We start from the raw sequence: 26,089 nt of genomic DNA, 5'->3' as shown, positions 1-26,089 counted from the left end.
GTTAAAAAATAGGCTGTGCCAGGCAAATCTTTTTTTTTTTTTTGACTAGATTATTAGATTCTCACTTGCCATGCCAATTTACAGTGGCAGTCCCAGTTGCCAATGTAAGGTGAATCCTGCAGAGTTACAGCATCTTGGGGTCATGTGCTTGCCATTTGCAACCTCCTGATGGCTTCTCCAATTATTGCTTCTTAGAAGTTAGTAGTGAAGATAATCACTGGTGATCCCATGATTGTGGGATACTTTGAACAATTGCGAGTAAGATGACAACTGCCAAACTCAACCCATGATTATTGGGACAGTGTGGCAGCCTGGCTGCAACTATGAGGATCTGCCATAAGTGGCCCTTGTTCAGTGCTGTCATAACTTTGAATGGTCATTGAACGAGTGGGTTGTTCAGTGAGGACTACCTATAGATGGAGTGTGATTAGACTTCAGTAAGGCATTTAATAAAGTTGACCATATATATATTGACAGCCCATCTTACCACAGGGTAACTCACTACAAGATTCACAATTGGTTGAATATCTGTACCTAACATGTGAAGAAAGGTATGCAAAGTTAGGAGAATTGCTAACATTTCAGAAGATAGGATCAAGGTTCAGAAGGAACTAATACGCTTGAACATTGGACCCTATCCAACAAAATGCTGCTCAGTGATAAAAAAATGTAAGACTCTGAACCTTAGGTAAAGAAAACCAGGTGCACAGGTACAAAATGGGTGGTACCTGGCCAAACAATAGTATTTGTGAGCAGGATTTGAATGTCTTGATAGACCATAAAATAAGCATGAGCCAATGGTGTGCTGCAGCTGCCAAAAGAGCCACTGCAGTCTTGCGTAGCATCAACATAATTATAATGTCAAGATCATAGAATTGATTGTCCCACTCTACATTACACTGGTCAGACCGCACCAGTGTAGTGTGGAGTGGAATTATCATTCCGATGACTTTGATGTGGTAAGACAGCATTTAAAATACTGCTTCCATTTTTTGTCACTACAATATAAGAAGAATGCAGAGGAATTAGAGTACAGAAAAGCAGCAAAGATAGTGACAGGCTAAGATACCATATCATAAGAAGAACTATTAAAATAATTGGTTATGTTTAAAGAAGAGAAGTCTTAAGAGGAAACATGACTGCAGCCTTCCAATACTTTAAAGAACTATTCAAGGGAAGAGAGTATAGATTGTAAATGATGAAATACATGATTCTCTTTTTTGTGAAGGGATATACTTGTATGCCCAGTCAGATTTATTTAAGGTTTGTTTGTTTGTTTGTTTGTTTGTTTCTGTGGTGGTTTATTTGTCCCTCCCTTCCTCTTTCTATGTCCAAGATTAGACATTTAGTCTTCACATCTCTGCAGCTTGCTTTTGGCCATTTTTCATCTGTTTTTCTTTTTCCCCATTTAGGACCAAAGCTAAAAATACATCTTTACTATAATTATCTGTAATTCTCTTAACCATTTGTATTTTTTTTACAGAAACATGCCAAAGGACAAGATCTTCTTAAGAAAGTATGTGATCACCTCAACCTTTTGGAAGAGGACTATTTTGGACTGGCCATATGGGATACCCCAACGTCTAAGGTAAGAAAACTTGACACAAAAATGTTCTTAATTGGGGAAAATTAATTTGCTTAAATTTGGTGGGGTGGTGGGGAAGAACTGAACTTTATCTGGAGAACAGATAATAGAATGCATGCAACCTGGCACTGGTAAATTTGTAGACACTGGCTCTAACACAGAAAAGTACTAAACGGCATAACGCTGCACATAGAAAGTCTTCTGGATAGATCAGTACCATGGACAGCACCTGCCTCCAGTGACTTCTGCTATTTCTGAACAGGGCAATGTACATGCACATACTATATCTACATATATAGACAGAGAGCTTATATAATGGGGAGGGGGAATTGGCAGTTGTGTTTTGCTTTCAACTTGAAAACTGTCCAAAAATGTCCAAGCTTGTAAAATTATAATTCTGCAGCAATTAGTATTGATAGTCTTTGTTTCTTTATTTTTCACTTTATGATTAGAAAATTTTTAAAATACTTCCTATTCATCAGCTTGACTATGTTAGCATTTTAGTAATATGTGTCATTTTATTCTATTACTGTGCTAGCTTTGTATTGTATTAATGCAGCAATAACTGCATTAAAAACATTTTCACATTGTTATTTTTCAACATTTCAAATGATAAATATTTTCTGTTTTCTTGTAGACATGGTTGGATGCTGCCAAAGAGATAAAAAAACAAGTTCATGGTAAGTGGATTTTTTAATAAAGTGGTAGATATGTATAAATAAAAAGGTAACTGATGTCTGATTCCTCAAACAAGTAGCTGTTAAAAAGGATCAAGGTGAAATGCCTATAGGTCATTCACAGAGTCATCAAAAAGTGATGAAAGGATTCAGCAAATATATTAGTGAAATCTGCCTTGTAGTTTATCAAGTACAATAGCTTATTTCTTAAAACTGATTCTACTGTCAGTTAATTGTGCAGGGATATAATTGCATCATTGAGTTGGAATAAAACTTTTTGAAAATAATTGAAGGATAAAGTAGTCCAATTCATACTTGTAGTTTAAGATTCACTAAAGCCTAAAATATAATTTAATCTATTTTTTCCTTCCTTCCTTCCTCCCTCTCTCCCTCCCTCCCTTCCTCCCTCCCTCATAAAGGTGCAGAATAACGATTCAGTATTTACTCACTTAGGAGATTATAACCTTAATTAATTTGCAGCTATAATAAACCATGAACTCACAGTGCATTTGTAGCTCTGTCACTGGGTTCACCCATCACAATATACCTGGTTTGTTTATTGTTGGCTTAGCTTATGTATTGTGTGAATGCAACAATAAAGAGGTGGTGTCACAAATTGGAGGGGTAGACTTGTACACACAAAGCAGGAGCCCAGTCAGAACTTACTCTCATTCTATCTGAGCAAGTCAGCTGTCAGCTTGTCCAAAGAAAGCAGAAGAAACATGGTTTAGAACAAGCCTAGAGCATGATGTGTTAATACTATAACTGTATGTGCACCAAGCCATGGTTTCCATGTGCAAAGCTGGATTTCTATCTACGAATTTTTGCTGTGCCAGTTTTATACCCTTGCATTTTTATTGAAGGAAACAACAAGTTTGGATTTATTATAAATTTTGAATTTATTAGCTTGGATTTATTAGCTAGTACTTAAAGCAGTGGTCTGTAATAGAAAGTCCTGTTTGTCACCCTACTTGCTGGGGATCAATTATTTCCTCATTTACTATCCAGATATATACTCTGGTGTATAGATACCTAGCATATAATTTGCTGTTGATATTCAATAGGCTAATTAACCTATAATTACGTGAGTCACGCTTTTTACACAAGGAAACAATTATTGCTATCCTCAGTTCTCTGGGATCTTAGCTGTGCAGTTAATATATGAAAATAGAGAGGCCAGTACTGGTGCCCATCAGAGCTATATTTAATTAACTTGGAAAGAATACAATTACAACCTGGAATTTTGCAACACTGAAGTTGATTAATAATATTTTTTACTTGCATATTACTGGGGGCCACTGGGGTAGAGGGATAAAGGCAAATCCATCATGTAGGTGTCGGTATAGGATCATAATACAAGGCTTGCAGATAACATATGCAAGTATGGAAGGGAATACAGTGTATTTGGGTGGCACCGTTATAGGAACAATTTGTCATAATATACCAGTGGTCTTTGACTTTGTAGCTTTGATTAGCTGTGACCATTTTTTCTTCTGACCGAGGAGTTTTCCCTCCCTTTCTGAGCAAACAGTACAGTTTTAGCATCCCAAGTGGCATGGTGGCTTAGAGGTGAAGATGCTTGCCTCCCATTTGGAAATTTGAGAGATCAACTTTTGGCAGCGACAGATGTTTCTCTATCAGGACACAGAAAGAAAATATCTGCTGCAAACACCATGTAGGCATCAGGAAGTCAACTGGCCAGTAAATACTCAGCTCCATTTAATTGCCCTGACTTCATTCCAAATAAAGGGATTACAGAGTTGTAAAAGGAAAAAAAAGTACAGTTTTTGCAGCAATTTGTCATACGAGTTGTTGGAATGGTGACCCCTCCAGTTTAGATTGGTCTTTATTTTCCTTATAAAAGATCGGAGTCTGGTTACAAGCCAATGTTATACATTTGGTTGACTCCTTGAAGGTGACTTTGTTTTAACTTTTAGGAATTGAAGTTGCGATATTACAGCTGGTAGGAATAGGATTAAGATACGTTTTTTAAAGGCAGAGAGATTCCAGGTTTGTTGTTTAGTTGTAATTTATTTTTGGTCTATAATACAGTGGAGAAATTTTGCTTGTAATGTTTATGTTTATAATGTGTTACTTCTATATCTTACTGAATTATAGCAAAACTGATGGAAGGAGTGGAGATCTTGTTGTTTCCAGATCTCTTTTAATGTCTGTTAGCCCTTTAGTCAATTGATGATAAGATTGATAATTTAACAATTTGCCAACTATTGCAAATTAACCAAAAAACCTCTCTTAAATTCAGGAGGTCCATGGATTTTCACTTTCAATGTCAAGTTTTATCCTCCAGACCCAGCACAATTAACAGAAGATATAACAAGGTTTGTGATATCCATAAATCACTATTTCTTAACCTTGACAACTTTAAAGATTTGTAGATTTTAGCTCTTCCCTAACCAGCATGCTGACTGGTGTATTCTGGGGATTGAAGTCCACACATCTTAAAGTTTCTAAGGTCAAGTAACACTATCTTAAACTTATAGAAAATGAAAAATAACAAACAAATTAAAATACTTGATTTTGGATAATGTATATATAAAATATTTATATAAATATAAATAAATAAAATATATAAGAGAAGTCTTAACTGGTGCTCCTCAATCTGCAGGAAAAGATGTAATCAGGACACAAGTATAAGGGAATAGGTAAAACAATTTAATGAGCCCATCAGTCTTTGGAAGACAGATATAGTGTTGGTTTAATGGTGAACTTGGCTTCATTACACATGCCTTATTTGTCCTGTTTTTTTTCGTGAGAGAATTATTTTATTTTTGTATTCATCATCTGCAAATAATAGAGAGGAAAATAATAAAATTCTGCTACATAATGCTGATCTTGTGCTAGTTCCATAAGGTCCAGAGTGAGCAATTTTATCTTTTGTCATGCTTATGCCAAAAACAAGTAATACTTGGTTTTAGGAAGCTTTCTTTAAAACTGAAATAATTTTCAATCCATGTGGTGGATTTTTTTAGTTAGACAGTTGCAAGTGAAGAGGTGCTTTTGTAGTTCTAGTCATTGCTGGGTATTGATGAAATTGAATCTTTGAACTCCTTGGTATGATGTTTGTATTTTGCAGGTATTATTTGTGTCTCCAGCTAAGAAAAGATATTATTAATGGGCGGCTTCCTTGCTCCTTTGCTACGTTAGCTTTGCTGGGTTCCTACACAATCCAATCTGAGTTAGGAGACTATGATACAGATCTACATGGTGCAGATTATGTCAGTGAATTTAAACTGGCCCCAAACCAAACAAAAGAACTAGAAGACAAGATCACAGAATTACATAAAACATACAAGTGAGTATTAAACCTGTCATTGATCAAGTGTTGTATAATCCATTAAAGGTGTGTGTGTGTGTGTGTGTGTGTGTGTGTGTGTGTGTGTGTGTGTAAATATGAATATCTTTAGAACATGGATACAGTGATAATTTATTTTTTTTAATTTATTTTTTTTAAATTTTGATTTATATGCCGCCCTTCTCCGAAGACTCAGGGCGGCTTACAATGTGCTCAGCAATAGCCTTCATCCTTTTGTATATTTTATACAAAGTCAGCTTATTGCCCCCACAAACTGGGTCCTCATTTCACCTACCTTAGAAAGGATGGAAGGCTGAGTCAACCTTGAGCCTTGGCGAGATTCGAACCCTGCAGTAATTGCAGGCAGCTGGTCTTAAGCAGCTTAATAACAGGGTGCCTTAAACCCTTGTACTACCAAGGCTCTTTTATTATTGATTTCACTCAGATTATAATTTATCATTATAACTGCCTCTACAATTATTCTAAAAGTTAAAGTAAATTATTCTTGAAAATTAAAAATTAAAATAAACTTAATATTTTGGGTGAACTCAACTAATTGTGAACAAGTTTAATTAAATTTTCATGGTTCAGTAAACCCAGGATACACTTTAAGTGCTGCTAAAATGCTATTTTGGAACCTATTTGTTTATAGATCTATGAGTCCAGCTCAGGCTGATATGGAATTTCTTGAGAATGCTAAAAAGCTGTCAATGTATGGAGTTGATCTTCATCAAGCCAAGGTAAAAGAATATATTTGTTTATAATATTTCCATTCTTTAATATGTTTTACTTATATATCACACCCAATTGCAACTCTGGTTGGTAAACATAGAATTAAAATCAAACAAATACAATGAGCAAAATAAGAAAGTAAGAAAGAAAGTAGTGGTGACCAAAAGCCAGCCCAATTCCAATAATAATAACAACAGCAGCAACAGCAACGAACAATTTACTGCAATAGATTCACCTAACCTCCAGATTCCATGTCTGAGGAAAGAGCCAATTTTTCAATTTTTTTTTAGAAATACTAGCAGGATTTGGGATTCTCTGAATCCAGGGGATATGGTGTTCAAAAGAGCAGATGCTGTAACAGAGAAAGCTTGCTTCCTGGGACCCACCAGATGGCACTATTTAATAGGCAGGCCCCAGAGTATGGGAGACGGGAAGAATTTGTCTTTTTACACACTCTGAATTCCTGCACATAATCTAACCATACTAATTCTGGCACCCATCTGTCTGTACTCTTGAGTATTCTAAACAAAAAGGACGTAGAGCTAATTCAGAAAAGAATGGTTTCCCACTGGATGGAAACATTCTGAGCTTTGCCAGAAGAGAGAGAGTTGGCCCTTTCCATAATGCTGTTTTGTTTTTATGATGCTTCATATACAAGCAATGAAATCCTGGATTAAATTTAGGAACTTTCGGGAGGGATTTTGCCTTTGGTGAAAACACTGAAAAACGACTTGACAATTATGAAGAGAGAGCTTTTATTTTGGGGGGAATATGTTTGCATGAATGTAAACAATTGTGTCTGAAATTATATTTATCCTGTTGGATCAAGGCTAATACAATAAAAATATGGAACATTTAATGGAGAACTGTATTTGAAGAGAGCATTTTACCCAGGTCAGAATTTTGTCAAGAGAACAGTATATAGAAGAAATTAAAAAATAACTAGTGCAGAAGCCATGGATAGAGTCAAGCATTTTTAATGTTGAGAAGACTTCTGATGAGGAATTGTGTTGTGACACATCTTTGAACAAGAAGAGATGACATCATGACTAACTGAAGTACTGGTGAATAGACTGGTACCATGGAACCTCTCTGGCTAAGGGGCAGATGAGAGATAGCCTGCTTGAGAGGAAACCACAGGAAAGTGATTTCTTGTGGATTTGAGCACTGAGAAACAAAGGAAAGGCAATACACATCTACATTGGAGCCTTTTAAAAGTTTGCTAACCTCACTTTCTTATCACTTTTGAAAATTACCTATTTGTCTTAAGAGTATTAGAGATCTTAAAAACTACAAGTTTGCAAAGCCACCTGTTGAGTTTATCTTTCCAGAATAAAAAAAGTTAAAGCTTAAGAATTAAAGGATTTGAAATAGCAAAAGCAAAATAAGACTTTAATCCAAAAATGTTATAAATGAAATAAGGAACCAGACAAATATGGATTATTAGGAGTTTTGCCATAAGGTTTTGGAAATAATTATAAAAAAATAATCCCTTCGTTAAAACTAAATTGTGCAACCTACCTTAAGTCACAACAGAAATGTGAGACTATGATTTTAGAATTTAGAAATTGGGCTAGATGGGGATTAAAGATTCTAGACATAAAAGAAAAAAGAATAAAAAAGTGAGACAAAATAATAGAAAATAGTATGACAATAGAAATACCCCAAGAGATATTTGAAGACTGGGCACCCAAACTAGCAGCTAAAATATCAGCAATGATTTCTGCCTCTATGGATTTAGTAGATTGTTAGATAATTCATTTGAATGAATTAAAGATCAAGATTGCTTGAAGCCAAAGGAAGGAGTAAAAAGTTGGTTTGTTCAACCAAAATTAAACTAAGACATGTTTCTATAAAATGGGTATCTTTATCGAGTTTTTGCTGACATCAAGACTGAAATGTTAGTGATTTATGGGTTTTGTATATGGACAAGGGATATGTAACCTTATAGGGAGGTAAAGAATCACCAAGTATGTTTGTACTTGTAATGAAGACTGAAAGTCACTTCCTTAAATATTTTTTTTCTTACCTTTTCCTTTTTACCTCTTCCACTTTCTCATATTGACAGCAATATGAGACAGCATATTGCCCCCAATAATCTGAGTCCTCTAATTTTTCTAAGGTTGAAATATTAATGTTTTTAATGTTGAAATAGGAACACATGACTATTATATCCTATTTTCTTTTTTCATAGGACTTGGAAGGTGTAGACATCACTCTAGGAGTCTGTTCCAGTGGTCTTCTTGTCTACAAAGATAAATTGAGAATCAACCGTTTTCCTTGGCCCAAAGTGTTAAAGATTTCTTACAAGCGCAGCAGCTTTTTTATCAAGATCCGGCCTGGCGAGGTAGGCTATGGAGTCATTTTATTTTAGTTCTGATTGAATGCATTTGTCTTCTTATCTTTGAGAAACATTAAGGATAAACTGTTTTTCAAATAACAACTGAATCTGGATGCTAAACAAAAGTCTATCCACAATCATGCATAATTTGGTGGATTATGACTTACTTCCTTTGAGGCGGTTTATGAGGAATTGTCTTTGGACCTCGGTTGAATAGTGCAGATGGTTTGAAACGTGGCTTTGTTGATTAGAAGCACTTAATACACTGTTGCATTTTATGTTAGACATACACCAATCTACATCAAATGAACACGTCTTGGGTGAATTCAGAGTTCTTGCTCTAATGTGGATATTGCTATTAGTTATATCAGCTTTAAAGAGTAAATATTCATTTTAGGTTCAGATATATATGTTTCTGATATACATATTTCTATTGATAATAGCATATTTTACCAGTAAATCTGCACTTCTTGTCAGCATTTAAAAAACATCATCTTGTATTGCAATTTGACCAATTCATGCTGTGATTTTAATGTAAAATCATATTGCATTTTTCTCCGTTGGGAAAATGCTTTTTAAGAATGGTATTTTTAATCACTTCAATTAGGTTTGTACCTATTTTAATCCTAGTGAAAGGAGTATGGTAACTTTTCATAAATTATTTGATTTGCTAAATGGTTAGAATGAAGTATTTAATTTGCTATAGAAACAGCTACATAATGCAATCAACCCATTATAGTTTTAATGCAGCCACATAGTTGAAAGTTTTTAAAAACTATTTTTAGGATTTTACTTTATTTTCTATATTTTACTAATTTGCTCCCCCCACTCCTATTTTCTCCACAATCATTGTGTGAGGTGAGCTGAGCCAAGAAAGAGTGACTGGTCCTTTTCTTCCCTATTTTATTTTTACCAGGGCTTTCCGTCCTGTTTCCCCATTGGTTTTTTTCATTTCCTTTATAATTTCCTTTCTTTAGTTGATGATGATTGGGTAACTTTTTCAATTATACCTTAAATTAAATGAAATTTACTGGCTTTGGTCAATGGTTATTTCTTTTTAAAAATCCAATGAAGATATTTTTTAACTTTAATAAATAATTTAATCCAGTGCATAACTTCTGTGCCAATCAAACTTACTCTTATTATTTTCCATAGCATGAACAATATGAAAGTACTATTGGCTTCAAACTTCCTAGTTACCGAGCAGCTAAGAAATTGTGGAAAGTCTGTGTTGAACACCACACATTTTTCAGGTTTGCATTTATATTTTTTATTGCAGGCTAATTAAGAAATGGTGTTTATAGGTGTACGGCGGTTCAAATCCCTAGTATAGGTCTCCTGTGAGCAGGGGGTTGGATTACATGACCTCCAAGGTCCCTTCCAACTCTGTTACTGTTACATCTACTAACTCCACTTCTGATCTAAGCTAGATGAGATCAAATATGGTTTCAATGACCATTCAAACTTACAATGGCGCTAATCGAATAGCAGTTACAACTAATCCTCATATTTAATAGCTATTGTAGCACCCCGATGGTCATGTGATGGTGATCTCAGTACTTGGCTAACTCACAATTATGCCATTGCAGTTTCTAGCTGTCGTGATCATGATTTGTGACCTTTCCCACCTTAGGACTATTAAAGTCAATGGGGAAGGCGGCGGGAACTTGCAAGTCACTGTCACATGAAGTCCTCCCTTAGCAAGCTGTACGGTCCTCACTTGATGACAACTGGACTGTTGACACTAAAAAAATGCAGTCATGTGATTTTTCAAGTATTAACATAATTAGGCAAAAACTACCTGTATTTTAAATTATTTTGTCTATTTGTAGAATAAAATTGAACTTTTGTTACTAACATGGAGCAAAAAGCAGTCACTTCAGAGAGAAGTTGATTGATGGTTGATGGCATAAAAATGGGAAATAGTCAAGGACATTGGCTGCTAAGGGGAGAAAAACAGAAGTGCTGGGATGATCGGGAGGCTCGTTCTTTACTGCTGAGACCATAGTAGAAAATAACAGGTGCAAAGGCCAGTACATTGGCAGCAGGTGAAGGGAGGAGCACAAAGCTTTGAATAGCATAAAATTGTTCAAGCATTGTCTATATTCATAAATGAATAACTAAATGTAAACAGTCAGATTCTTTCATAATAAAAATTAACTAATTTGTTACATATAATGTTCCATTATTTCAGAACATACAAGCCTGGAGGTAGCCCATTTCCAAAGTTTCTCTAAATAAGAAAGCTTTCTTCTATCAAACACTTCCCCTTTTTAGCTAAGCATAGAAAACTGGAAAGGGGGAACTTTAAAATGTCTTGCCCAAAGCCCACAATTACAGAACTTAATAGAAATTGTGCTTATTTTATAAGGGAAAGCTATAGTCCTATGCAATCTTACACATGGGGAATTTAATGAGAAATTCTCTTACTAAATCAGTGAAGCCAAATCTGTAAATATTTTTTACAAATTGGAAAACAGAAATTTTAGGAAAAAAAAAATGCAACAGTCACACATGCTGCCCGAATGAAGAAAATCTCATTCAAATCTATATTTACCTTTAAAAAGCAGAGTGAATTCTGATCATTTGTTATCTCACAGCTTCACAGCCTTGGGGTTCCTGCTGATGGATGTGAATGGCACTTATAAGTCAATAAAATAAAGATACAATTAAGATAGTGCTCGCTATTGAGTGGCAGTCATTTTATCTGAATTGGAAACATATCCCTGGGTTTTAAATTAATAACATTAGAACATTCATGTATCTTTTAGATTAACATCAACTGAAGCGCTCCCCAAGAGCAGATTCTTGGTGCTGGGTTCTAAATTTCGTTACAGTGGCCGGACACAAGCTCAGACCAGGCAAGCTAGTGCCCTCATAGATAGGCCTGCACCTCAGTTTGAACGAACAGCAAGTAAACGTGCTTCTAGAAGCCTTGATGGTGGTGAGTACCCTATTCTCTTTACTATAAGTTCCAGTTTAAGTTGGTTCTTTACAGATTCTACTGAGTTGGATTTGCCTTACGTGTGTAGTAATTGATTTATTTAAAAATGGTATTGGACTCACATGGGAAGTTTGAAAAAAATGTGGAAATGAAAACTGGCATCTGATTCTTACCATACCCTGGTTACCGCAACTCTGTTATTTTGCCACGTTCTGGAGGTCATGAGGAAATAACTATTATCTCCTGTATGACTCATTGTTTCTTCTGTTATGTAACATGAATGCCTCAGGAAAAGACTTCCATGTTGGTGACATAATATGAAGACAAACAATTTTAAAATGTTCATAAAAGTAGCTTTTAAATCTTCCTTAAACACTTAACAATGCTTCTTCTTTATGATGCTTCATATACAAGCAATGAAATCCTGGATTAAATTTAGGAACTTTCATCAATTGTGAATTTTAAGAACCATTTCAAATTTGGAGATAATTTTAACTGAAGGCAGCTGAATATAAAATTGAAGAAATCAACAAAGCAGTTGTATCCATACTGAAATCTAGCAACTTCTTTTCTATATACAATGTTTTGTATATTCTAAACATGTGCAAAATTTCTTCAGCTAAACGTGGCTCTCAAAAAATTCAGTTCAAACTCGTAGAGGAGGAGAAGCAGGAGGATGTGGTGTTGGTTGGGGTTCCGGAATCAGAACCCGTGGAACAATTTCAGGAGAAGCCAGGTATCGCTGTGGGTAGCACTGATTCTCTCTCTGTCCCTGTCTCTGCGCTGCTTTTTCTATCCTTTTGAGAGCTGAGACATCTTACCTGATTCTGAAATGCTTCACATGTTCTTCTGGGGTATATTTTTCCTCCCAGGAAATTCCCCTCCCCCCAATTTCATAAAGGAATAAAATGAGTTCTTCAATGATTGGAACACAAAGTCCCTCCTGTATATTAATACTTGGATTCTTGCATCAACAATAAAGCCACAAATCTCAGTTGCTTGAGAAAATAGTTTGGTTCTAAGGTGTCAGATGACTGAAGGGGAACCACTTTCCGTATTCGCTATTGTAAAATAAAAAAAAGATACTTTGCAAAAGAGTTCTTCAATATCTCAGGCCAGCTATATTCTTCAGAATGGATAGTGTAGCAACTGCTATGCTGGAAATGTTATTTATGCAGTCCTAAAGTTATATTCAAATTTAGGATATCTTTGGGGTTTTTTTTGCTGTAATTTAAGCATTATTTTTCATGAGGATTTCATCCTATTTTTAAAAACATTATGTTTGTCTATAATAGTATAATCTGTCTTGGAAAGCCTGTACAAAGCAAGTTAGATTACTTCTGACAAACATTTCAGAGCACATTTAAGGCATTGAATTTAGTCTCAGTTCTGCTGCTTTCACAATGCTGTTTTATTTTGTCATTCTTCTAAGTGCTAAGTGCTAAGACATATTTAGAGCAATTTGCTAAATAGTTTATTTTAATATTGTTCAGATGAAATAGGATTATTGTTAGATATTTCCTGTTGTATAATTCAGCTTCTAATTAGATTTTTGAGAATAGAAGTATCAGTTTTTGTGTATATTATTAACAGTTCATATTATAAGACTGAAGAAATTTAATGGGAGAACAGTATCCTTTTATAAACAAAGCAGGATACTACATATATAAACACATCCCCCTTGTTCTTCTTGTGTGTTCAGGTAACAGAATGGTAACAAGTAGCAACCTTCAAAATTGTAACATGTTGTTAGAACAGTGATATTAAATTTGCATTCTATCGTTTATACACAGTAGTAGTACTAGTGAATCATTTATCAAGTTGGATAGAGAAAGCAAGTAGAATAATTAGGTTGTTTATATTTAGATCTAATCTAAAGACAGATTACAAGCTCACTTCATATCTTTGAAGCAGTCACATTTTTTTTCTAGAGCTGAATGACTGCTTCAATAGAAAAAAATGCGGAGCAATGTGTCTGTGCATGTATTTGCATGCAAAAATAGCTGGGCACAGCTATGAGTGAGCTTGGAAGAAGAGACAAAATTCTATTACAAGTTTGCTCCTAGTAATTCTCTTTTTAATTCTTTGAAGTTTTAAAACGCATTCATAACTTTTATAGCTATGCATGTTCTTGACATAAGTACAATAAAAGAAGAGGAGAAAGAAGAAAAATCAGTTGTACAGGATCTAGAGCCAAAATCGCTATTACTTGAAACAATTCAGGAAGAGTCAGGTATCACAGTAACAACTTCTTATATTTTGTGACTAATATATTTTCCTTAGTGACTAATATTCATTCTAATTTATCTAATAATTCAATAGACTTATTATAACAATACTTACCAGTAGTATGACACAAAATAGTACCATAACGGGTAGAGTTTAATACTCTAAGCTTAATATATTTATCTGATAGACTTGAAATTGTGAACGGGAGCATTCACAATTAAAGCTGCTCTAAAAGAGTTTATATATGGTTTAGTCCAATTTTGATAGTATGCATGTTTTCCACTGTTTTCCTCCTCTCTGGAACATTGCCAGTGTGAATGAGCATGAACTAGGAGTGGTAGCATGGAATAGATCCATATTGAGGGAAAGGAAGTGAAGTACAGGTAGTTTTCCACTTACACCATTTGTTTAGTGAAATGTTCAAAGTTAGCTGTCCTTGTGCTTTCTGAGCTTGGTTGTTTTCTTGCAGATGTTTCATTCAGCACACTGATGATGTTACCTAGTTTGGTTAATGAAACATCTGCAAGAAAACAAGCAAACTCAGAGTACCAAGGACCCCTCATGCCTACCCTGAGCTATAAATATTCTTTTTTATTGTTCAAAGTTACAATGGCACTGAAAAAAGTGATTTATGACCGTTTTCACACTTATAATCTTTGCAGCAACTCTGTGGTCTCATGATCAAAATTTGGACATTTAGTAATTGGCATCTACTTATGACTATTGTAGTGTCCTGAGGTCATGGGATCACCTTTTGTGATCTAGCAAGCAAAATCAATGGGGAAGCTAGCTTCACTTAACACCCATATTACTAACTTAACATTGAGTCAGTTAACACTGATTCAGTTAATTGAGCTGAGGTGGTGCAGTGGTTAGAGTGCAGTACTGCAGCTACTTCAGCTGACTGCTAGTTCAGCAGATCAGTGGATCAAATCTCACAGCTGAAGGTTGACTCAGCCTTCCATCCTTCTGAGGTGGGTAAAATGAGGACCCAGATTGTTGGGGGCAATATGCTATTTAGTATACTGTCTTTGGTGTAAGCCGCCCAGAGTCTTCGGAGAGTGGGCGGCATAAAAATATGAATAATAAAATAAATAAATAAATAAATAATAAACACCTGTGGCAAGAAAGGTCGTAAAAAGGGTCAAAACTCAGTTATTGCTTAACAAACTTTGGACTCAATTGTAGTCCTAACTTGAGGAGTACCTATATATGTGTTTGCAAATTAGGAGGACTTTAGTAGTGCCAGATCAGCATTAAAGAACCAAAACAAGATATGGAAGAGATAGTATCAAAGATAATTTTTTTAGCTTGAGTAATATCATTTGACGTTGATCAAGTACAGTATACTTAATTGATGAAATGTGTACTTCAATTTTAAATTAGATTTTGAAAATATCAAACTTGAGGCAATATAATTTTTGGGATAACATTTTGAATAGTAATGAGTATGTAAAATAAATTAATATAGATGTAGCATGAAGTACTATTGCTGCTCATTCTTTTGCTTAGTTTTCTTAGGACCCAGTCTGAATGTATTGTTGCATCTGAGAGGTGATCCAATTTACAGTGTGTTTCACTGTCCCACTTAAAAGAGAGAAAGCTGTTAAAGACTCTTGTCATGTAATCTGGACTTTTTCATACTATTCTCACAACACAGGATATAATTGTGAAAATTGCTTTTAAAAAAGCCAGTGTTACGATTGGGCCACCCTTTGAAACAAAAATACTAATTTATTTAGTTTAATCTTTATAGTAAGGATTCTATGTCTGTCAGTAACTCAAGTGGACTTGTTTTGCATTTATCACTATAATTAACAGCAGTAATTAGGTGATGATGTATTGCCTGTGATAACTATTTGCACCAGTTACCTACTTTGTACAGTGTCTCTTGAAATAAGAAGTTTTTTTACGTACTGTATTGTTCACTAACATTAAATGTGTGGCTCTTGGTGGTATTAAATGTTTTCTTTAACATTTTTCTTCATGCATTATTAAAAATAAATTCTGCTTTAGACATGCCAATCGCTTTGCGTATCTTTATTTTGTAGTGTTGTGGCTTTCTTCTTGATTCTGTTCTGTACTATAACTGAAGATGTATCTATTTCTGCTTAGCAGTAGCAGTGGTTACACCTGATAGAAGCCCGCGGCCTACATCTGCACCAGCTATTGCTCAGAGCCATGTTACTGAGCCAACTGTACCAGTTGCATCTATCAGCAAAGAACCAGCAGTTCTTAAAACTGAAAAGGAAACAGAAAAAAAAGAAGTAAAACTTGAAGGAACTTTGCAAGATAAAGCCAAAGCAGAACCAGCTGAAGGATTTCAGGTATGATCGTCCACCATTTTTATCATTATTGGTAAGATGGTTTTGTTTGTTTTAGAATAAATAAAAGATTGATCCCACTCGTAGTTAAATCACTTGCATAGGCAGCCTGGAAAAGTATTTTACCACTTATTCTGGTTTTATCCTCAGACTAAAGGTGAAAGGGCAAATTACACTGATTTCCAAGCAGTGCTTTCACAACCTAAGAAAGTTTCAAGCCAAACATTCTTCAGGGTTTCCTTCTAACTAAATAATTCTGATTGTGTTGATCAGTGTACTTCCTAAACTTTGCTTTCCAATAGTTTTTTTTTCTTTCATTTTGAGATCTTAAAACCATACTAACTTGTAGTCATTTCTTTTTTTCACACAGTTACCCATCATCTCTAGCTGCAATTAGAGACAGTTTTACCTACCTTTTGGCTCTTCTTCGAAGTTATATTCAACTTATATTTTAACTTTCTTACAAAGTTTCTATACTCATTCACTGCACTTCTTGGAATTTGAAGGAATTGTGAGGAAGTCTATCAGATTGACACTATAAGTGGCAAATTGGATTGCTTGAACAATCATTTGTATTTTAATCATCAATGATGAATGAAATATATTACTAAAAAATAGTTGCTTATAAATTCCCTCTTTCTGTATTTTCACAGAGTTGCTTTTACTTATTCAGACTGTCCTAATAATATTTATTTATTTATTTGATTGATTGATTTGATTGATTGATTTGATTTAGAATAACAGAGTTGGAAGGGACCAAGTCCAACCCCCTGCTTAGGCAGGAAACCCTACACCACTTCAGACAAATGGTTATCCAACATCATCTTAAAACTTCCAGTGTTGGAGCATTCACAACTTCTGGAGGCAAGTTGTTCCACTGATTAATTGTTCTAACTGTCAGGAAATTTCTCCTTAGTTCTAAGTTGTGACTCTCCTTGATTAGTTTCCACCCGTTGCTTCTTGTTCTGCCCTTAGGTGCTTTGGAGAATAGGTTGACACCCCCCGCCCCCCCTTGTGGCAGCCCCTGAGATATCGGAACACTGCTATCATGTCTCCCCTAGTCCTTCTTTTCGTTAGATTAGACATAGTTTAACGGTTCCTGCAACCGTTCTTCATATGGTTTAGCCTCCAGTCTCCTAACCATCTTTGTTGCTCTTCTCTGCACTCTTTCTAGAGTCTCAACATCTTTTTTACATTGTGATGACCAAAACTGGATGCAGTATTCCAAGTGTGTATTCCAAATGCCTTACCAAGGCATTATAAAGTGGTATTAACACTTCACGTGATCTTGATTCTATCCCTCTTTTATGCAGCCTAGAAGTGTGTTGGCTTTTTTGGCAGCTGCTGCACATTGCTGGGTCATATTTAAATGGTTGTCCACTAGGATTTCAAGATCCCTCTCACAGTTACCACTATTGAGCAAGGGACCACCTATACTGTACCTGTGCATTTTGTTTTTCTTGTCTAAGAACCTTCCTTTTTTCCCCATTGAATTTCATTTTGTTAGATAGCGCCCAATGTTCAAGTCTGTCAAAATCCTTCTGTATCTTAAGCCTATCTTCTGGAGTGTTGACTATTCCTGCCAGCTTGGTGTCATCTGCAAATTTGATGAGTTCCCCATCTATCTCCTCATTCAAATCATTGATGAAGATTTACCCCACTGCATCTTGGGGTACTCCACTGCATACTTCCCTCCATGTAGATGCAGTTCCATTGAGGACTACATGTTGAGTGCGGTTGGTCAGCCAGTTACGAATCCATCTGGTGGTGATGCTGTTTAACCCACATTTTTCTACTTTATCTAGTAGTAGGTTGTGGTCTACTTTGTCAAATGCCTTACTGAAGTCCAAGTAAATTATATCGCCACTTTGTCAAAGAATGCAATAAGATTAGTCTGGCATGATCTGTTTTTGACAAACCCATGTTGGCTTTTGGTTATTACTTTGTTTGCTTCTAGGTGTTTGCTGATTCGTTGCTTGATTATCTTTTCCAGAATCTTCTCAGGTATTGAGGTCAGGCTGATAGGTCTGTAGTTTTCTGGATCTATTTTTTTTTTTCCTTTTTTGAAGATGCGAACTACATCAGGTCTTTTCCAGTCCTCTGGCAGTTCCCCAGTGCCCAGGATCTTTGAAAGATATAGTTCAGTGGTTCTGAGATCACGGATGCCAGTTCCTTCAGAACCTTGGGGTATAATCCATCCAGTCCTTGATTTATTTATTTGATTTATTATGTGTGCCAACTCCAAAAGAATCCAAATGTTTAAAAGTCAATACAGGATTTAAACATATTACTTCAAAAGTATGGCTCAGCTGCAGTTAGTTAATTCTTGTCATTGATGCAAGTGAATTCAGCGTTTGGAATGGAACTACTGATAATGATTATTAAGATAAATTTCTTCATCATGCAGTGTGTCAGTAATAGGAATCAATAGGCGGGGATAAGTATTTAAGTTCTGATGCTGTGCTAGAAGACATTTTCCAACTATATGCATTTAACTTTCAATAACACTATAAAGGACTTGCTTGAGAGTCTCTTCAAGAGAAAATCTAAAAGTTATGTAACATCATGCATTGTGTTATGCCCTAAATATGTGAAATGAGACATTATTTTAGATATATTATCTTTCAACTGGGATCTAAAGAGTTTGTTATATACATTATTATTGTGCTAGTAATGTTTTATTATCTTGCTCTGTATCTTAACTCTTACTTTTGATGGCTTTTTCATTGTGCCCTGAAATTCCTTACAGATAAATTACAGTAATTGGTATGGATGCCTGTGGTTTTCTCTTTCTTCAAATTCCATTCCTCAGACTTTTAATAGAGAAAAAAATAGAAAATCCTATTTATAATCCAGACGTCAGCATGAAAATGTCTAAAACAATATATTAAAATTTAATTTTGGTTAAATAAACTTATTCTTGGTTTTATTGCAGTTAAATCCCATATTCTTATATTTAAAAATGCACCCAATTGGTTTCAGCAGGATTTACTGACAACAAATGGGTATAGTTCAGTTCAGCTAATATCATATTATAATATTGTATTAAAGTTGACAGTTGAAATATAGTCTGCTATTGCTTATTATCAGTATTGAGCAATATGTTAACGTTTTAATGTTGGTTTAAAACCTTGGACTGTTTAAAAATGAAAAAAGTGTGCGCTGTCTCCTATATTTAATAGCTGCATAATTGATAATTCACCCAATTCAAACATCGAACTTGCAAGCATCTTTAAGAAACATGTAACAAAAATTTCTGGCTAAGTTCTTTTTTCTGCATATTGATACTTTGATATAATCAGTCTATGATTATATCACTTTATGAGAATTGCCAAGGCTATATGTGTAAGAACAAAGAAATCCAAAATTAATAGAAATACCCTGCTGGGACCTTTTTCCTTCATCCTTTCCTCACTTCTATTAGACACTTTGTATAAACAGTTTGGTTTAAAACTTTTTTGTTTATCCTATAGCTCAAATGTATTGCCTCTGTTCATCTTACGCACTAAGTTTTTTGGATTTCTTTTTTCCGACTAGTACCTTCTTGGCTGCTTCTGCTCTGATACCTAGTTTCTCATTCAGTTGATGTTCTACTGATTCTTGATTCCTTGTTCCACACCTGCTACCCTGCCCTGTGCTTGTTCTCTGTTAGACTTTCACATTGGTCAAACCAGCACAATTCCTTCTCAAGCAAATTTCTCTGTAAGGAATGAATTGCAATCTAATCGATTTCCTCAATTACTGCTCCAAAGTATCACCCCAATTCATTTAGAACATTCATTGCAACAAGTTAAATACAATGTAGAGATTTTCTCATGCTTCTTGTGATTTTTAGAAGCTCATCACAGCCAGAAATAACAAGAAGAGAAAAGTTGGAAGAGACCTTTTGAAGTATACAGCTGTATAACATGTTTTAAGCCTCTTTATATATTTATACTTACAATAAAATTGTTTTGAAGAATTCAAAATGCTGAATAAAATAACATCAACTATATGGGACTAACAAACTGTCATTATAAAGTATGGTGTTTATTTATGTCTTCATAAGAGTGCATGTTAATTAATGCATGCTTATACAATGCTTCAAAAACAAATGGTAGTTTTTGAAGCAATGCTATCCCCAAACCTCTACTAACAAAAAATGTTTTTGCCACTTTATTTTTTAACATAGGTGGGGAAAATGCATATAAAAATGTCAATACCCAGCACAAATGGCGACCAAAATCAGGTTTGTCTGGTTAGGTTGCTTTGCTTTCTTTAAAAAGAAAAAGGGGGAAAAAGGCTAAATCAAATCAAAATAAATGAACCCAATTTTTTTTGTCTTTTTTTAAAAAACTATCATAAAACAGCAGCGTGCAGAAAAAGAGGAAGACCCGATAAGAATGAGGAAGGTTAGCTGGTTTTTTTTCACTTCCATCAAAACAAAATTATATCACTCATGCATATGCAACTTACTTAAAAAGACAATATTTTGGTTTCTTTCTGTGCTTTTATCAGTTGATACTTGTTTGTAAATAAACAAAATCAGAATTAGCTAAAGAATTAGTAAAAGTTTTCTTCTTTATACTTCTCATTTCCTAATTATTTTGCAAAAAACTTTCTATGAGGAGTCAACAATTCAAGAAGTAAAAAACAAGTATTACTGTAATAAAGGTAAATAGATGTATTTAAATTTTGAAATATGTATTAATAAATACTAGTTTCAAAAATGTTTTTATGTACACTAGAGAGCCAGGAAGACATTTCCAGTGTTCTGCATAGCTATATTCTAATTTCTTACTTTTTTTTGGAAATATTGTGTCTCTGTGGAAGAACAGCTTGCAGAATGATGGAGCCATGATAACTGTCTTTTTAAAAAGAATCCATTACATTTTTTTCATCATTCATGAGCAGGACCACACACATTCCTCATATTCTCCACATGATCTTATGATTCCATACACTATACCCCATTCACAAATCATTGCTCTATGAATGTTAGTTTAACCTTTTTCTTTTTCCAATCTGCAAATACCTGCAAGAACAACCTTTTTAATTTTTGTGTGTGTGTTTTTTTTTGTTTTGTTTTTCCCCCCCTTTCTTTCACAGAAAAGATCAAAGAGACTAGATGGTGAAAACATTTATATAAGACATAGCAATTTAATGTTGGAGGTTTGTATGACTTTGAAGCTTCTTTCAGTTGCATTTGCCTGGACCTCTACATTCTTTGCTAAACTCTTTTCGCCTCTGCTGTACCATTTGTGTTTTTGGGGTGAGGTGTGTGCGCATGCTCTTTGCATGACTTTGTTAGAAATAGGCTTTTGCATGTCACAATAAACATGACATTATGCAATCATTTTTCTTATCTGTTTACATTGTTTTCTTGTTATCTGAAAATATGTGATTGGGATCATTCTTCACTTAAATGTATTTCTAAATCTTAGCAACTCATTACACGATTATTTATGCATAACAGTCTCCAAGCATGCAATTATTTGACTGACACAAATAAGGTTGTATTTTGTGATGCCATTCTGTAGGCTAGAATCCCAGAATAGTTATATAAAATGAGTTCAATCAGAGTAGCAGACTTTTGCCCTGATCTTCAGTTTTAATTTCAAAGCCTTTTCTTTTAAGCTTCTCAGGTTGTCTTCGCTTAATGACCACTCATTCAGCAAATGTTTCAATTTATGCTGGAGCTTGAATGAGTGATACTTATGACTGGTCCTCATACTACGATGCTCGCTGAGTATTTTTTGCCATATCCTACATATGGGTAGCATGTTGTAAACCATCTCTATTTCTTTCAGTGCTGTTGATATCAAAACTAGAATGGTTATATATCTTTATAGAAAGGGAAGGGGAAAACTAAGCATGTCCATAGTTAAAAAATTCATGTAATTGTTTCTTCCATCTCAGATGTGGCCAGTTTCTCAACAGCATTCAAACAGAATAATTCCTCCCCTTTAAACTTCCCAATAAATTTGAAAGGAGAAAGTAGAACGTCATCACTTCATTCCTGATGTGCGAGATCATTTATTTTATTCAAGCTGAATAGATTTGATATTTCTGGTCATTCTAAGTGAGAATTTTCAATTTCTTTGGTTACATATATGAGATTGGCAGCCTTGACTGCATTTTCCTCTCATTTGAACATGAGTTTGAATATACTGAACATTCCAATCATATATTACTGATACAGGAGAATGTGTGCTTCTTATACTGATTCTGTTTTTGTGTGTTATTATCTTTTAATCACAATTTCAGAAATAGCATAGGAGATTCTTGTGCAGTGTCAGTATTTTTTTTAATGTACTAATTACTTTTTGAATTTTTAATTTTGTGCTATACAGCTTTGAGTTTGCTATAATGCAGAGATTGGGGCAAAATTAAAATGGTGAAATCCAGTCAATATAAGGTGATCTGGCAAAAGACAGTGAATATTTCATCTATATTATTTTAATTCCTCTATAAGTCAGCTTTTTAAATTCTTATCTATTCTTGGTAGTTTTTTAAAAATCCAATGCACTTACCTCTTTTTTGTAGTAATTTTATCTCCTGTTACCATATCAGATTCTAGAATAAATATGTAGCCCAGTGCCACTTTCTAATTTGTTTCACATATTTAGTTTGACTCCTAACTGTGTTGTTGCAGGTATTCACAGACCATCGGCAATAACAGATCAATCAGATAGATTGTAATAATTGCCTGCTATTCTTTTTCTTTCCTTTTTTGATTCTGTTCATGAAGCATTAGGGTTGTTCCCATCTAATTCTAATAAACAGAAAAAATTTGGTCCAAAGATGCCCATCATAAAGTCAAACAATTTTCAAACAATAAGATGAACAGAAAAGAATTTAAAAGTGCACTAGATACAATTAAACTTTGGTATATCTTTCAATCATTTTAAGATTGCAATATTCATCTAATATTTAAATTGCCACACTATTCTTCAAACCAGTAGTATAATTGATAGTAACCTAAAGTAATCCACGATTTACAACCATTTATTTAATGACCGTTTGAAGTTATAACAGCATGGAAAAAAGTGACATGACAATTTTTCACACTCCTGTGGTCATGTGATCAAAATTTAGATGCTTGGCAACTGGAATGTAGTTATTATAGTTGAGGTGTCCTGGGATGATGTGATTGCTTTTTGCAACCTTCTGACGAAGTCAATGGGGAGGCCATTCACTTAACAGCCATGTTCCTAACTTAACAACTGCAGCGATTCACTTAATAACGGTGGCAAGAAAGGTCATAAAATGGGACAAAACTCATTTAACAACTGTCTTCTTAATTGAAATTTTGGTCTCAATTGTCATAACTTGTACTCTTTATCAGAAAACCTTTTGAATTCTTAATATTGCAATAAAGGCAGGATGACTTTTTCTTTTTATATAATATTTTTGGAAGGTCTCATGTTTTAACAAACATTTGTTTGTTTTAACTCAGACAAGTTTTTTTTACCAGATATAGTAAAATAAAATATTTACATGAAAATATAAAATGAATAATGCTCCTATCCAATAAAAATTTTAAAATTAGCTGAGTTATTATTCTTAAAAATGTTAAACATATACAGTATAAAATGAGGTATAGCCCTTCTTTGGACTCTGCTGCACAATTATTCTTATATTGAGCCTTGAGTTTGATTTTGAAATAGAGAAAACTGAAAATGTCCCAGAATAAACAAAGAAGTAAAATACAAGGATTTTTCAAAACCTGAAAACGTGTGCAATTCAATTTTATTATACAAAGCAAAGATTTTCCTTGTTTGGGAGAACAAAGGTCAAATAAAAAAAGACTAATTATTGCAGTGCAAAGCCGTAGATTCAATATGTACTCGCTGAAGATACATTTGTCAACCTGAGAAATGGCAGCATCAGGGTAGAAAGGCTTCCTTGAGCAGTGCAGGCTATGTCCAATCCTTGTAATGAAGTCACTGGCTGAACATTCTGTGATTAAATATCTTTTCCCAAACATGCATATATGTATCCATAGACAAACCTTTCCCGCAGATCGATGAGCATATGAATGATAAGCTTCTGAGATGTGCATACTAATAAAAAATATTAACCTTCTAATCCGAGTGAAATGGTATTGTCCAAATGAGATTTTCTCGTGTATTAAAGGTAAATCAAGTTACTAATGAAGTCATATTATCCTGGATAATGGAAACCAAAATAATTAGTTGGCTTTTGTTCCTTTTTTGCTCACTAAAATGGTTTTCCCACCATTGAATTTTATACACTAGTCAATTATGTCCACTTAATTCAGCAATCTCATTCATTTTTTTCCCTACCAAGGGTTAGGATTAGGAATGATTAACCTTTGTGGATTTTGGTAACACCATAATCACAAAGATATATACCACACCAATCAGTTATGTCTGCAGCTGGTAAAAGCTTTTTGGATATAAGATTAACAGCAGGCAAAAAAGGTACAAGAGCCAAATTGAGTTCCCTATTGTATGACAGTCTGCTCAGAAAGAAGTATCATCAAGCTTAATAAAATTTACCACTTGTGAATATAGGATTGAAACTTTAAAGAGGCGACATGTTTCAGATTTGATTTCCAAAATGATGCTTTGGAATGTGGAGGCATAAATATAACTCCCTTTTGCAAGTGCTGAAAATAACCACATATTTTCCTATGATTGTGTAGCAATTCTGGAAGATAGCTACACTGTCCCAGGAAAAGAAGCATCTCCTTTAAACATTTGCATGTAGACACTACTTGATAAACTTGGGCATGTTCTGAAGCACTTTCTTGGAATCAACTCCAAAGTACTGAATAGTTCTAGATTCTAATAATATCTGCCGAGTGTGGGAAATGTTTAATAGGAAACTGTTCCAAAGTTAGGAAATTTGAAAAGATTGCCACTCCTGAAATAAAAATTGGGATTTTATTTTTGTAAGTCTAGTTGAAAAAAAAAACGTTGCAAATAATGTTGAGCTTTATTTGGGATATCCTGCACTAACTAGTACATTTTATCTCTGTGAGGGGGAAAAAAAAAGAATTGACTAATTTTCTGCAGCATCAAAGGGGAGCTGTAGATTCGCTTCAGTAAAACTTTCTGTGGTTTGTGTTGGATTTTTTTTCCCTAAAATGATAGGATCTAGATAAAACCCAAGAAGAAATAAAGAAGCATCATGCTAACATCAGTGAACTGAAGAAAAACTTCATGGAATCTGTTCCTGAGCCACGGCCAAGTGAATGGGACAAACGCCTCTCTACTCATTCTCCTTTCAGGACGCTTAACATCAATGGACAGATTCCCACAGGAGTAGAAGGAGTGAGTACTTTATGAAGTACTGATGATTTATTTGGCTTTGATCTTCTAAATAAGACCACTTTTTAATTCTCTAGGAATTGGAATTCCCCTTTGGGGAGAAGGACGTAAACAAAAGGTTAAGCAAGGTTGCTTAAGTGTTTCATTACGCATTTCTTGTATATTGAATGAGCTATTAACTTTTTAAAAGCCAATTTTCTGTTAGGTTACTGTGGATGTTGGGGTTGGAATGTCTTAGCATAAAATATTATAGAAGGAGGGAGGGGAAGAGAGACCGATATATATATAATCATTATACCTCAGGTGGGTGATGAGTGATACAGGGGAAATAATTCCTTCATCCCTAGACTGGGAGGTCGAAAAATATCTTTCTACCAACCCACACTGAATCAGCATGATAGCTTATGTTCTTTATCCTTCAGTAAGAAATCTTGGCATGGCTTGATTTGGTCTGATAATATTTATTTATTTATGAAATTTATAGATTTCCCCAATCAGTTATGACTCTGGGTGGCTTACAAAATACAACCATACAATAAAATACTATGAAATATGAAAGTAATCAAATACCTGAAAAAAACAATCATTAAAAAACCCCAAAACGTCATAGAATCATCACCAACACTAACCCAAATCTTGAGGATTGAGCCAAGTTTTAGGGCTTGT

The 26,089-nt window shown here is 34.5% G+C and overlaps 1 protein-coding gene across 46 annotated transcripts in view; it reads left to right on the top strand.

Annotated features, from left to right (window-relative positions):
* The window catches only part of EPB41 (erythrocyte membrane protein band 4.1), a 106,267-nt gene that overhangs the window by 57,812 nt on the left and 22,366 nt on the right, over window positions 1–26,089 (top strand). For 10 of the 46 annotated variants that reach the window (XM_087876336.1, XM_034413667.3, XM_060691524.2 and 7 more), the window contains exons 4-18: window positions 1,484–1,588; window positions 2,223–2,265; window positions 4,526–4,601; window positions 5,357–5,575; window positions 6,228–6,315; window positions 8,502–8,654; window positions 9,804–9,901; window positions 11,420–11,592; window positions 12,212–12,328; window positions 13,712–13,825; window positions 15,937–16,148; window positions 20,317–20,373; window positions 20,495–20,536; window positions 21,234–21,296; window positions 25,247–25,426. In XM_087876336.1, coding sequence (XP_087732462.1) covers window positions 1,484–1,588; window positions 2,223–2,265; window positions 4,526–4,601; window positions 5,357–5,575; window positions 6,228–6,315; window positions 8,502–8,654; window positions 9,804–9,901; window positions 11,420–11,592; window positions 12,212–12,328; window positions 13,712–13,825; window positions 15,937–16,148; window positions 20,317–20,373; window positions 20,495–20,536; window positions 21,234–21,296; window positions 25,247–25,426 — 1,740 coding nt within the window. The remainder of the gene's footprint in view (window positions 1–1,483; window positions 1,589–2,222; window positions 2,266–4,525; window positions 4,602–5,356; window positions 5,576–6,227; window positions 6,316–8,501; window positions 8,655–9,803; window positions 9,902–11,419; window positions 11,593–12,211; window positions 12,329–13,711; window positions 13,826–15,936; window positions 16,149–20,316; window positions 20,374–20,494; window positions 20,537–21,233; window positions 21,297–25,246; window positions 25,427–26,089) is intronic. The other 36 variants (XM_060691512.2, XM_087876319.1, XM_087876320.1 and 33 more) reach the window with 20 other exon arrangements.

Source organism: Pantherophis guttatus, chromosome 10 (genome assembly GCF_059756535.1).
Source record: "Pantherophis guttatus breed Tessera chromosome 10, ASM5975653v1, whole genome shotgun sequence".
In the NCBI taxonomy this organism is placed as follows: domain Eukaryota; kingdom Metazoa; phylum Chordata; class Lepidosauria; order Squamata; family Colubridae; genus Pantherophis; species Pantherophis guttatus.
The sequence above is the reverse complement of the archived record's forward strand: the minus strand, read 5'-3'. Positions and strand labels throughout refer to the sequence as shown.